A 14,511-nucleotide genomic window follows, 5' to 3' on the forward strand; every position below is an offset into this window, starting at 1 on the left:
TGTTTTTCCTTCTAAATTCAGAAAAGGAAATGAAACGTTTAAATTTGATCAATCTGCATGTTGCTATCATTAACGGCCCTTATTGCAAATCTAAAATGATTCAGATTTTGAAATGAAACATTGCTGCAACTTTTTCCCCCCAGTGTTCTTCTGGTGTTTGTGTGGGTTTTCTAATGGTGCTCCAGTTACCTCCCACATTCCAAAAACATGCACCGTGCAACCCATGAGGCATTTTTATTTTATTTTAATAAAAAAAAAACACAGATCATCTCTGAAATTGCTTCACAGGACTGACGTCTAAGTGTGCATACAATAATTTTATTTCAAGTATTGCAAACAAAGCTAGTCAAACATTCATCTGTATATTTTTGAAGTGATGCTGCATGAATCCAATAAAGCCCACCCCACCTCCCCCAAAAATAGACAAATAATTGGATTATAACAATCAAAAGTCGTTTTGAGTTTTTGAAGTTGGGATCGATCTTCTGCAAATCTGATAGATAATACAAAAGATAGAAATACAATGTTCTCCTTTAAAAGCGTTGTAGTTTGGCAAATGAGTATATGGTCATGCTCCCAACAAGACAAGTATTTTAGTAGTACCGATGAGGGCTTTGCGTGACCCCAACTATAATTCGCAACTGTCAGTAAGGCCATGTAGGTTTGCTTTACAAATAAAACAAATAAAATGTCGTACCTTTCCATGTATGAACTACACAACTTTGGGGCAACATCTCAATATCATTCATTCATTCTCAACAGTGCTTATCCTTATCTGGGTTGCGGGGTGCTGGAGCCTATCCCATATGCCTTCGGGTCAAGCAGACGAAACCAGAGACTGGTCGCCACTCAGTCGTAGGGCACACAGAGACAGACAACCATTTGCACTCACAATCGTACCGCCACTGAGCGGGAATTGATCCCACGCTGCCTGCAACCAAGTCAGGCGAACAAACCACTACACCATGGCTCAAATTACATTTGCAAATACAAATAAATTTCCAAAAATCACTGCACGTCTGTCTTTGGGAGAATACAACTCATGCATTCTGACAATGGTGGCCCTTGAACCCTTTAAATTTATAGTTCGCAAGGTGCATTTATTAAGTGTTCACTGTAGAAGCTTTGTTTTTAAGAGAATAAAACATGAGGTAATAAAGTCCAACTCTTTCTGATGAACTGCATGCAGCCTGAAAACTTCTTACTGTACATTAAAGCCACTATATTTGTCTGTGCAAAAATGTTCCGGCCACCTGGGGGCAGCAAATCCCGAATAAAGTATGCTTATAGTTCAGAGGGTGACAGAGCCTTAACGGATTGGCCGCCATTGACAACCACAGGCGTCCAATTCATTTTTAATGGCAGTTTTTAGTCTTCCCAGTTAAAATGGATTGGATGGCTATCACCATCATTGGCAGCCATTGAATTAAAATGAAGTAGCGAATATTATACAAAAAACTGAACATTTTCTTGATCACACTGAACAACTATCTTGCAGCCATTGACAGCAATTGGTGGAAAATCCATTAGAATTGCGTCATTTCTCCCAGTCGACCAATTTTGCATCACCAGTTCAACTCTAAGCAAAACAGATACTGAAGCATGAACATCAAGACGAATGTTAAATGAACGGTCGGACGGCCACCTACAGAAAAACTATAAGAATATGACTCCAGATGTCTAATACAATTGGTAAAAACTTTCATACCGACTGCTCATGATGTGTATTTTTGTGTGATTAAATGCAGTGCAATGGTTTGCTTGCACTCAAAGCAGAGAAAACACTAACAAACAGTGTAAGTGTCACATTAAAGGAGTTATTGGTGGAGGTAGTATGTGCTATTTAATAAGCCTTTTGTTCCACAAGTTTTTTTGTGGTAGTCCAAAATGAGATCAGGTGGAGACCATAGGCTCAACACTCAAGTGCTGCAGTTAAATTGACCTAGCATTCAGCGTTTGGATTTTCTCCGTATCTTTCCAGCAGATCTCAGTGTGTCCCACCCTACTGTCCGGGGGCGTAGGGCCAACTGATGGAGCTCCCCGACAGCTGCATGTCTCGGATGAGCGTCTCGATAGGCGTCTTGCCCACCAGGCGCATGAAGAAGAGCTGCGAGATGAGGTTGGCCGGGACGGCGCGGAGAGCCGGCAGGCGCAGGAGCAAACGGCCGAAGCGCTGGGGTTGGTTGGGGTACTGCAACCTCTCGTATTCAGTCAGGGCCACCTGGGCCTTCTCCTGTAAGGACTCCACGTGCGCCGGATCAGTCAGACCGCACGCGTCTGAAAAAGACATGCATGAAACCAAAATGTAACATTCAAGTACTGCCTTTCATCGGCATTTATTGTTCATAATACAGTCCGTCACCCAGAAAAACTGTTTTAATCCTATTTTGCGGTTAGCCAGGTTCACTTGCTGGAAGCGGGTAGCAGAAGGTGGGTTTTTTTTTATATCTGTGCAGTTTCATTGGTGTGCAGGCCAGTGTTTTAGTTTTTTTGTTTTGTCTTTTACAACATTTTTTATGGTTTAATTGCATGGAAAATTGTTCCAACACAAACAGAGCTGACATAACTCTTATTTTTCTGATTTTTGACTACTGTTTTTCATTGAGTCATACACCCTCGGCCAGAGTCCCACACTTTGACTCGGTTTCAACTATGCAGAGGCAAACAGTTACATTAATTATTTTCATTGTACAATTTCAATAGTTGGTTGTCTCTCCCCACTTGGTGCCAATAGTTTGCTGGGATAGGCTCCAGCACCCCCACGTGCCCCTTGTCACAATAAGCGGTATGAGAATGAATTTCAATAGGAATAAAAAGTTAAACATGTAAACGACACACTGAAAGGTCGCAGACAAGAATTATTCAGTAAAACATGTTTCATTCGCCACAATAATTTCAGGCGACATACATTCTGGACTTTGGCTCGTTTACTTATTGTAATGTATTTAAGAAAAAAAGTGAAATTTTCAATAATCCCATCATCCTCTGAAATTTATCTGAACTTGACGCGGGAAAATTGCAGCTAATATTCACTCAATCTGGCAACCCGTGGACATACCTGGAGAAAATAGAGCAATGGCTTTAAGGCAGCTGTATTCGGCAGTGTCAACTTGCAGTCTGTTGAGTTTGTCCACTTGGTCCTGGAACACCCTGACCTGGTCCATGAAGGACACCACCCTCTCAGCAGACATGGGGGACGAGTGAAAGCCGGCCGCTGCCAGCAGGGGGGCCATGTGCAGGGGCAAAGCAGACTGGGCCGCGTTGAGAATGAAAAGTTCGCTCCAGCTCAACCTCAGCAGCGCCACCTGAGGGGCAAAAAAATCAAAGGAAAAAGGTAACACTAAACACTTGATCCCAATTTTGATAACCTGGCTAAATGTAAGGGTTACAAGCAATGTTCCCTATAAGCTGCGCAATTGGGCACTACTCTCGTCTTCTCTGCGCATAGTAAATCATATGGAGCGCACAAAATAAAATTCCAATTTATTTATTTGTTTATTTTTTATTTTTGGCTGTGAGGCCGATGCGCGAACCACTCATCCGCCGGGCCGCCTATTCATAGATATTAATTATTACATTTTATTATTACTAAATCATTTATGTGTAGTAGACATACACCTGCTTATGGCAGGTGTGATACTGGTGTGTGCCCATAGCGAGCAATGATGATGTTGCTCACAGCGGTACTCAATGTGCTCAAGGAGGTTGTCTTTCTGCCCAGACAAACAAAAAATTAGAGGTAACATTGGTTACAAGTATATATTACTAAAAAAAAGTGTAGTGACAAAGGCTTTGTAACGTTTGCAAGCTTTATTATTACCAATGACGTTGCTGGGGCCTCCTGGGGCCTCAATTTGAATTTGACTGACCTGTTCCGAAACGGGCAGCTCTGGGAAGTAGGGGATGTTTCTGGCCCACTCGATGGTGCTGAAGAGCAGCCGAGCGGCAAGCTCGCAGATGCTGTCGATGCCCATGACGGAGGCTCCGGTAGCAGAAGCCCCCATTTGTGCCTGGCCGTACGGTGTCCCGTAGCGACTGTTGGGGTACGGCTCGGCCCGAAGCAGCTGAGAGATAAGCTCTGACACCGGCTGGCCGTTGAAGTATTCCGCCCCGAGGTGACCCGACAACACGCCTCCCACTCCACCGGGCCGTTGGGAGATGGGACTGATACCTGAGTGGGAAGGTGGGATGCGACCCCTTTGGACAGCTGCAAGGACACAGGGACGAGTGGAGGCTGTCACAGGTCGCAAACATGCGTGTAAATATGCAAGGCATGTTGGTGGTACTTGATATCCTTAGCAGGAAAAATTACAGCTACAAATCATTCGACCTTTATTTTGATTAGGGGCCAACTTAAAACAATTTGGATTGTTTAAAGATATTGACATGATAGGGCTCGTTTTAATTAAATTAAAGAATAGCGTATTTGAGCAGGTTTCAATCAGACAAGGTAAATGACAGCAAGATTGTAGGGGCTACATGTCCTGGAAGGGGTCAACTTTCCTTGAAATCGGGGGTGGCGAACACGTGGCTCTCGAGCCACATGCGGCTCCAGGCCAAAATGAATGTGGCTCTTTGCTTCCTATCATATTTTGTGTATACTGTGGCTCTTTATCTCTTTTCATGTTTCTCATATTTTATTAACTCTTAAAACACACTCAAATTCATCATGGCCCATTAAAAACAAATAATTATATTTTGAAAAATTAGAGGGCAGATTGGATTTTTTTTTAATGATGCTTTGACTCTCACAGTTTAAAAATCTGGCTCTTTGTGTCTAACTTGTTCACCCCCTATGCTTTAAATATAGATAAATGGCAACAAAAGTATACTTATTTATTCTATGTAATAAGTCACCCATGGAGACATTCATAACGGCACCACTTTTTTTTTATTTATGATCCTGGGAAAAAAATGTCCAATATAATTCTACACTCTACTAACTGACCTAATCATATACCATCATATAACATGCCTTTTCAGATTTGCTTAAAAAACACATCTACTTTGGCCAAAAATGTTGTTAAAGGAAAAATCATTTCCACATATAGCACATTTAATTTCCCCCTGCTGTAGAATATATACCCTAATCTCATCAAATTTAATGCTTCTTTCACTGGGCCAAGTTGAGCTGCACACTTCCAGGTAATGTGGAAAGGGCAACAACGTGCGTCACAGCCACAGGAAGTCATTACTGACCTGGCCCAATATAAACTCCGTGACATGTCACTCTTCTTTGTGCATTAGGTGTGGAGACCATAGGTCACTACTCTACAGCAGGGGTGGCCAAATCCAATCCTGGAGAGCCCCAATCCAGTTTGTTTTCCATGTCTCCCTCCACCAACACACCTGAATCAAATAATCGGGATCGCTATCAAGCTTCTTTCTGGACAGCTTGCTAATGAGTTGATCATTTGATTCAGGTGTGGTAGAGGAGGGAGATATGGAAAACAGACTTGATAGGAGCTCTCGAGGACCGGACTTGGCAACCCCTGCTCTACAGCAACACGTCAACATGAATGTGAGTAAAGTTCCTAACATAAAATATTAAGGGCTGGAGAAGAAAGGATTCATCTGATGAAAGCATTCCTAGAGGGATTGTTAAATCCCTCAGGAAAGAATGGTTGGATTTGGTGTTTTGTAATCATTGTTTACTTGAAAGTAATTGTGAGAGCAGCCACTTTTCCCCTAGTTTTTCAGATGGGCTCATTGCACTCAATTGCCTGCTTATCGCGAATCGTAAACAGCTGCTGTACTTGAGCAATGTGCTGAAAACATGCCTTACGTTGACAGTATAAATATTATTTGGGTCACTGGCAAATGTCAAACGTTTTGAGACTATATCGTGCAACTGAATGGTTATATAAATTATATAATTTATAACAATAATATTATTAATATATAATAATAATAATTATAAATATAATTATATTAATAATTATACAATATAATTATATTAATAATTATGCAATATAATAATAGTAATATAATAATATTATATAAATGTATACGATTATTATTATTATTATTACTTGTTCTAGATCAGTGTTTCCCAAGCATTGTGCTGGTGTGCCGTGGGAAAATTACAAGAAGTCATACATCGTAATAATCCAAGAGATAAATCTAAATATTAAGAGATTAAAATCGAACTATCACGAGGTTAAAATTGAAATATGAAATCATATTACTGTAATATTATGAGATTAAAGTCATTTTGTTACTTATTTTTATGGAAAGTAAACTGGAATCTCTGGTTTTCCAGGCTTCAACTTTTATCGACATTAAGTCTGTGTGAGCACAAAACGGCTCTTCTCGTAATGTTAGGTGGTTGAAGTAATATTGGGAGGGAAAACAGTCGTAATATTACGAGATTTAAGTCATTTTCCTGTTTTTATGTTACAAAACGTTATACAACTTTGATGAGAAGGACTTTATAATGTTAATATAGGTGATATAGTTTTAAATTAGAAGATTTTCAGCTCGTGGTGTGCCTTGAGTTTTTTTCAATGCAAAAATTGTACCGCAGATCAAAAAAGGTTGGGAAACACTGTTCTAGATGACCGCTAAGTCAAACCATCCTGTACCATCGGCAGATAATTGTGTTAAACATGTTTTTCATGTTTTAGGGCCAGTTTTCATTAACAAGAAAGAATTTAACATTCCAAATAGCTTTCTGTAGTGTTTTTTTGTAGCTGCTTGAAGGCTGCTTTGCTAACCTGAAGTTTTAATCTGACGGCAATTGTGTTTGACTGACCTTCTTTGCGCATGCCAACACGGAAACATTTCTTCAGTCGGCAGTACTGACACTGATTGCGATGGTGTTGGTCAATTTGGCATTCTTGGTTTGATCTGCAATGACAAAAAAACAATGTAAAGTTGTGAAAACCTTACAACATGTTGCTTTTCCGATAATCACTTTGCATTCACATGTTTCCCTGTTACACCCCCCCTGGTCTCACGGACCTCTACGATGAGTGAAAATTGTGAGCTGGCGTGACTGAATAGCTCTCCAAGGCTGTGACCTTTGTAAATCATCAGCCCTACACGCCCTTGTGTCGCCTTTTACAGCGAGACGAGCTCTGGCAACATTCCTTTCAGCCCTGAATGTGACACGCAGATTAAAAAGATACATTCCTTTCAGGGTTAGTGTATTATTAGGCAAAAAAGGGATACATAACCACATTATATGTTGTTGAGGGCTGTGCAGGCGGGTGGAGTGCAAAGGAATGAGCTAGTAACAGTTGTGCTGCAAAAATAATGTCAACGGTGACCTTGTAAAGCAATCCTGACCTTCCGGGTGATCATGTTTTTCCTTTTAGCCAAGGTTGTTTGTGACATGTGCGCAGCGTATATCGGCGAGGAAATGACAAGCTCAAAGAGCTGGAAAGGAAAACAAAACGGCAAACTTGCAACAAGTTTGAAAAGAGAAGAATAGAGAAACATCCATTTGAGTTCCGCTGCCAAATGTTCCCGAACGAAATGCAATATTACCTGCAGGAGTAGTTGAGATTGCGTCGGATGCTCCTTTTAAAGAAGCTCTTGCAGCCCTCGCAGGTGAAAACGCCATAGTGCTTCCCGCTAGACTTATCCCCGCACACCACGCAATCCAGGACGCAGGCCTTGTCCTCGTCCGCGACATCCACATCGCTGCTTCCGGCGTGAGGCGAGCCATCCTCCTCCCTGCGTAGGTACACCTTCTCCTCCAGTCCATTGGGGTTGCCCCATCCCCCGCTTACCATGGCCATATTCTCCAAGTGCGCCGATCATACACTGACCGGACCCGGCTTTAAAGTCGTACGCTCAAAATCGAGTGATGCAGGGTTCTCGTAAAGTTCGGAGTTGATAGGATGGAAAGTCGTCTCTGCGATGACCTTTCCCCTCCTTGCCGTCGGCTGGGATTGATCCTTCCCGGTGGACTGCGTGTGATTCGGCTTCTCGCTCTGTTCTTGCCTCTCGCCCTTCCGTTCGCTGCCCTGACCTCCAATCAATGACTCCTGAGAAAACTTTACACAAGCACTGAGTGGTTCAGAGTTCAGGCAGGAGAAGAAAAAAAAAGGGTGCAGCTTGCTTTAACCCAGGAAACAATAAATTACACTTTGTCTCCCACTCTGGTCTCTCCCTCCCTCTTACTTTCATTCAGACTCCGTCCCTCCGAGAAGAAGAGCAAACTCGGCTACCTCTCAGCCTAGTGGCAAAGAAACAAAACAGTCACTATGGCCCTGTGTGTGAGAGCGCTTTCACCCAAAAGGACACGTGGGAGGAAAATTAAGTGAGTTCGCCTTCAGGCAGGGTTAAACTACCCTGCCCTCTGCTCCCTCTTCTAAACCCGTCCAACCAGTTCCTGCGCAGCGTCGCCGCGTTATCCGACAATCTGGGCCAGTTCGAGTCCAGACTCAATCTTGACTTGTCGAGGCAGAGATGACACTGACGAAGAATGGGGGCGAAGCCACCTGGAAATTTGGACCCCCTCGGGAGGTCCGCTGATGGAACCAAACGAAGATGACTGGCGAGCTTGAACTTTGGAGCAAACAACGGATCCCTGACCAAAAAGTGAAGGGAAAAATGTGCAGAATGCCGACACTAGCTGCAGGCATTATATCAAAAGGAGAGCGGTCTGAGAAAGACAACACACCCCCTCTTTCTCCTGCTAAAATGCCTCTGCGGTTTCTGCGGCAACTAAATTCATTAGTCCTCTTGTCTGTAGTTGACTTCTGTTTTCTCAGAGCGACTCCAACTCTGCTGGAAAGGCTCAAATGTCACAGGACAAATAAAGAGAAAGACCAAAACAAAGTCGACCTCCCCTGAGACGCTTATTTCTTCCCTGTCTTGTTAAGTCACTGTCCATCCAGGCGGTTACAAGCAGAGGCCAGAACCTTTCCACATTCCCTGCCAGGGAGTCGGGGTGTACTGTTGCACTCTGTCGTCCTTTCCCCCCGGCCCTCCTCCTCCTCCTCCTTCGATAGGAATAAATGAGTCAATCAAGCAGGAAAAAGCAGGTCACGGAGCTCTAGTGGAAGGCGGACTGTTCCGTCAAGAGCAAGCCAGCCTCCTCTCGGCCTCAGTCGGCCCCTCTCTGCTTCTGCCCGGCTCGGTCTCCCCCTAAGTAAAGCGTGCGTCTGTGTGCTCAGGGATTTGACACTGCTATTCAAGCCCCACCGTTGCCATGGCGCCGGATGCCTTATAAGGCCAGCGGAGTCAAAGAGCACAGAGTGGGCCACAGCTACAGCACACACACATACATGCAGAACACAGTCCTAGAGAAAGAATGCCTGACTAGCTGCTTGTTTCCCCCCCTGACCTCAGGCCACGGAGAGAGTGGGAGGAGTTAACCCCAAAACTGCCGCAAGACAAAAAAGGGGTGGAACGGTCACAGCGAGCCGTTGGCGGCCATGCTCGTCTTGCCCACTTGGCTCTAATCCTCAAGACTTCCTGCGACATTGTTGACCCAATAATATCAGAGAGGGTCTGTTGTTATTGTAGCACGACTTGTGAAAAGGCGACGCGATAAGGACGGGGGTTCCTTTCACACCTGCTGCTCACACTCACTTGAGGGGGGGTCCGAAATCCCCCTCGCAACACACGGCTTGCACGCGCTGGTCACGAGGGCGCTGAATGTTGAAGAAATTTGAAAAGATTCAAAGTGCCCACACTGTTTTTTTTTAAATATATGTGCAAGGGCAAGAAGTCATTTGTTGTTCTTACATAATAAATTGAATTACCATAGCAACTACTATAGCCACTTTATTGGAATTCACCATTTCCTATTCTGTCACAGTGGAAATAATTTTGTTTAATAAATTAAAATAAAAAGGAAACTGAATTTCATTTTTGGACTATTAATACTAGAGAACAATATCAATAACAATATAATATAAACAACAATATAACAATATAAAAATTTTGATTATAGTGTCCGTGTCTAGTCTACATTATCTGCAAACAATTCCTTTTTTTCATTAAATCCATTATTCAACTTGTATGCACACTGCAAGGTGTGATTATCGAAAGTAAATATTGTTCCATCGGGGGGTCTGTGACAATTGTGTGGGTTTTCTCCAGGTAGTCTGGTTTTCTCCCACATCCCAAAAACATGCAGGGCTGGCTGGTTGAACAATCTAAATGGGCCCTAGATACGATTGCTGGCATCTCCTTGCAATTGACTGGCCATAAATTTGGGGTGTCCAAACTTGGCTGGGATGGGCTCCGGCACCCCCGCCACCCTTGTGAGGATAAGTACTACAGAAAATGAATGAATGAGTCAATTTTAAACAAAAATTGACAGCTTCATGTGTGGTATTAAAAAGAAAAGGGGTTTATTGTGGGATGGGCTCCGGCACCCCCGCGACCCTTGTGAGGATAAGTAGTACAGAAAATGAATGGATGAGTCAATTTTATACAAAAATTGACAGCTTCATGTGTGGTATTTAAAAAGAAAAAGGTTTTATTGTGCGCCTTTGTCTGCCAATATTCGCATTTGTCGTTTGCTTTGTTGAACATTTGAGACATTTTTAACCTATTGAAATATAGGTCACATGTGTACAGATTGTGTTCATACTGTAGATGTATTAATTTGAGATCAGATCTATATTGACAAATGAATGGACCCCAGGTCTGACTTGGAAAGGATCAGAAATGGACTGTGCACATTGCATAACAAAAAATCTGAGGTAAAGAAAGCGGAATGGAGCTCCAGTGGGACTATAGCCTTATATTCAGTTTCCCAACAAAAACTACTGGTAAACTTGATTGAGGCTTTGGACAATGAACATAAGGTAACTTAAGCCTATACATCTGTCACAGCCAGACTCAATGTGCATGGATGGACCTTTTGTTTAGTGAAGAGGTTATCAGCTGAGCTAAATTGTGAGCTGAATTAGTGCTGCCTTTTTAAGCTGCTGCAAAATAAGGCATTGTGGACTGTGGGTCATTTTCACCTTTCAAGACAAAATAGGAAATGAGATTATTCATGCTGTAGAACACCGTGAGGACTTCAGGGCTAAGAGACATCAGGCCATGTAATCACCAAGTTGCTGTTTCCACTTTTGGTAAAGGAGGTAACAAAGTTTGTGTTAACCACACTCATCAGGACTGTTTAGATTCAGGCCAAATAGGAATGTTTTCCCTCTCTATTTAACCTAAACAAATGGTCTCGTCAATAAAGTAGAGTCTTTAGAAGCCAAAAAAAACTGTACAGCAATTTTGTTGTTTGACTCCTTTGCCAAAACCAAAAGTTTAAACAAGCGATGGCCCCAGAAAGTGTTCTACATCACCAACTTTGACCTCTAACTTCAAAGTTGACCATTTGGCCCTAACATTTCAACAAACATACGAAAAACAGGTTTTTCGGACATGGTTCTTGTTGGTTAAACTGAAATGTTTCCATTTGAAAAGTCGATTAGTGTCAGCGTGTAAAAGCTTATTATTTTGAATCTTTGTTTACAACGGATGTCCTGCCCTCCACCAATCAGTCAATTACGAGCTCATTACTTTGTCTTTGTCTACAACTCTGCAGGCTCCGTAAACTATGGTTGCTACCACTTACACCATCAGAATAAACAATTCCCAGCAGATTAGGGAGGGGAAATCGCTCCCTTACAATTCTACACCACACGATAATCTTATCGCCACTTCTAAGAATCTGGCCTTTCCTGACTTTCATTGCAAAATGCTCTGTTTAGATCAAATGTCAACACGCTGTTCCCAAGAACCTAGAATATTGACCTGTAGGTCATATTGTCAAGTTTTGTCACTGTTGGTAAGTTTATAGAGTTCATCTTTACTGCTGTTGTGTCTCAAACATCTAATAATAATCAAACTCCCCTTTTGAAATTGATTGGATATGCAACATGATCATTCATCAACCCTTCCAGGTACGCCTTTGGGTTTTGTAAATGAATTACAACAGGGAAATAAGTGTCGCTGTGCATTCATTTGCTAGTGAAGAAAAATAAAGTACTATGTAAGAGTGACTTGTGCTCTTTGAACTGCAGGTCAGGAATGTGGTTGCTCTCGGCATGAAGTTGACTTCAGACGAGTCGTCACATTCTTCCTGAAGTCAGGAGTTCACAAAACAGTAGCAGAGCGCCACTTGAGTACTTCACACTAATTTGCACATTATCCATAAAAATACTTCATCTGAAATTTACTGTAATAACCCCTCAAATTGAAACACTGTATGAAATGGAAACATTCAAGTAAACAATTCCATGTATTTTTTTAATAAGTATATTGACATCTTCAAAATTCTAAAGATTTCTTGATGTAAAGGAGCATAGATGTTATGGCATTACAAATTTAGTACATGGAACGGGTAATAATGTGTATTCAAATGGAAAACGTGGTACTGTATTGCACTTGAAATGCATCCTTGTATTTTTGCTGTGCTACGTACAATAATCTGCACCAACATGGAAGAGGTCATTTAAAAAAAAATCCATAACATAGAATATTCTATTATAGTACACACTTTTCATCTTTTGATAGCATTTGCTAGTCCTGTCTCATTATATTTTTTGAAGATGCTATACGTTCCCACAATGAAACATTACATTACTATCATTTGGTCATTTAAATGATTTAAAAAAATAGAATATATAACAAATAACCCTGTACGGGTTTAACGAGTTGAAGCCCTGCTGGTAGTGGGAACTGCACAAAGCCATGCTGTGGCCACTTCTATCATCTTGACAAAAGAAAACAAAAGCCTTTTGATAATGAGGTGTCTGAAAACATTTGCACATGCTTGCTTTCTTTGCGTGTGCGTGCGTGTGTATGGCGAGCAAGGTTAAGAGAGCAGGGGTCAACATGTGGCAATGACGCGGTGCAGCAGGAAGCGCTTGTTTTGTGGTTTGAGTGGAGTTGGTTGACGGCTTCAAGGATGTGATGATCACAACTCGCATAAAACTTGTGATGTTGCTATATATTATTTGAAGTTTTCCATAGTTTCAACAGAGTACAATAATTGTCCATTCACTTTTTGTGTATTTAAAACATCTGTAATGCCTGAACTATTGATTTGGGATCAGTTTAATGAGGCTTTAACATAGAAAAGTAATTTTACACGTAGTAATAGTTCGAGCACATGACTCCCTGTTCCTTCCTCATTAGACACAGACACCCTTTGCCCCATAGAGCAAGCTTTTACTCTCTCTCTCTCTGTTTTACATCATCCTCTCTCATTCCCTCGTAACACCCTCCACACAGAGGCCTTTGACCTGGAGCCAATGATAGAGCAATTGAGAATAAACAGGGCAAAGGAACCTGCCAAAGAAAAACATCTGCTTGGGTGAGCACTGAGCACCACACAGCGTCCAATCAATAGTGCGCCTGCTCCACACTTAGAATCCGCTGCAAGTGGTGGGAAAGTTCCCATTTGGTGTGTGTCGTTGTCATTCAAATCAACTGCTTCAAGACCATTGTCAACAAAGTCATTGTTGAGGGTTGGCGGAATTTGCTGTCCTTGTTGTAGATTTAACAACTTTTGTTGTCTTCATGTCAGATCCACTGTATTTGGTCTTGTGCACATTTAATGAACAATCGCACACACAAAAATGTGCTCTTTTAGATTACGTTAAAAATATTAAATCATGGAACGTAAAAGTTCATTAATTTTCCTCTATTTTCTCTAACGTACACGTTTTTTAGTGGTGCTTTGGTTTGAGATGGACCTTAGCCTAGTTGAATTTTGTCCATAGGCAAACAAACTTTCATATTCATGCACATCTGTTGACAACAAAAGTACTCACTCAACCTAATCCACCTTTTATTCATTACGATACCACATTGTAGTTATATGAACAATCAACTATATACAAAAGAAAACAATCAAATACTTGATATACGTATCATATTCTTTTTTTTAAAGGTTTTATTATCCAAATGCATCATGTAAATACCAGTATTGTACTGATTTCCAGCATGGCTATTAGTATTGGTATTAGACTGTTACTGGAGTAACATGACATCACAGGTATCGAACAATGTGCCGATGCTGTGTAATATGTACTGTAATTTTTGAGATTCCAATTGTAGTTTCTAATTGGTGGTCTCCCTACCCAAGATTTATGCACACCACCGTTTGAAAAAAAACCAAGATAATGATAGATGTCCAATCAATTGGCATCAAATCATTTTTCTGATGGGAATTTTAATGAGTTCAACAGTAGTAGACATCTAATTCATTTGAAGTGGGAGGGTGGCACCGAATGAGTATTCACTGCAAACCCTCCCACTTCAAATTAATTGGATGTCTTGCGCCGTAAATAGCAGGCAATGTGTTAACCGAGGTCTGATCAAGCCGTGGTAGCAATTGCTTTACATTCAAGTGAGCATGCAGGCATTTATTACTAGAAAATATCTTTATATTAGTGGCATTGGCCAATACCACACAGCTGGGCGTCGGTATCAGGAGCCAAAAATGGTATCGGCGCAACATCAGTGTAAGTGCTTGTATATAAAGTAAAAGTACTTATTAAACTTCTGCAGTTCAGTAAAAGTAAAATAGTGCAAGCT

The 14,511-nt window shown here is 41.6% G+C and overlaps 1 protein-coding gene across 1 annotated transcript; it reads right to left on the reverse strand.

Moving 5' to 3' along the window:
• Positions 1-219: 219 nt before the first annotated feature.
• Positions 220-9,216, reverse strand: nr2f6b (nuclear receptor subfamily 2, group F, member 6b). The gene is made up of 5 exons (XM_077607278.1): positions 7,492-9,216; positions 6,755-6,849; positions 3,870-4,207; positions 3,059-3,305; positions 220-2,277 (listed from the first exon to the last, which is right to left on the reverse strand). The coding sequence occupies exons 1-5, from the start codon at positions 7,743-7,745 to the stop codon at positions 2,003-2,005; spliced, it is 1,209 nt and encodes a 402-aa protein (XP_077463404.1). The 5' UTR covers positions 7,746-9,216; the 3' UTR covers positions 220-2,002.
• Positions 9,217-14,511: the final 5,295 nt, after the last annotated feature.

Source organism: Stigmatopora argus, chromosome 8 (genome assembly GCF_051989625.1).
Source record: "Stigmatopora argus isolate UIUO_Sarg chromosome 8, RoL_Sarg_1.0, whole genome shotgun sequence".
Classification (NCBI taxonomy): Eukaryota; Metazoa; Chordata; class Actinopteri; order Syngnathiformes; family Syngnathidae; genus Stigmatopora; species Stigmatopora argus.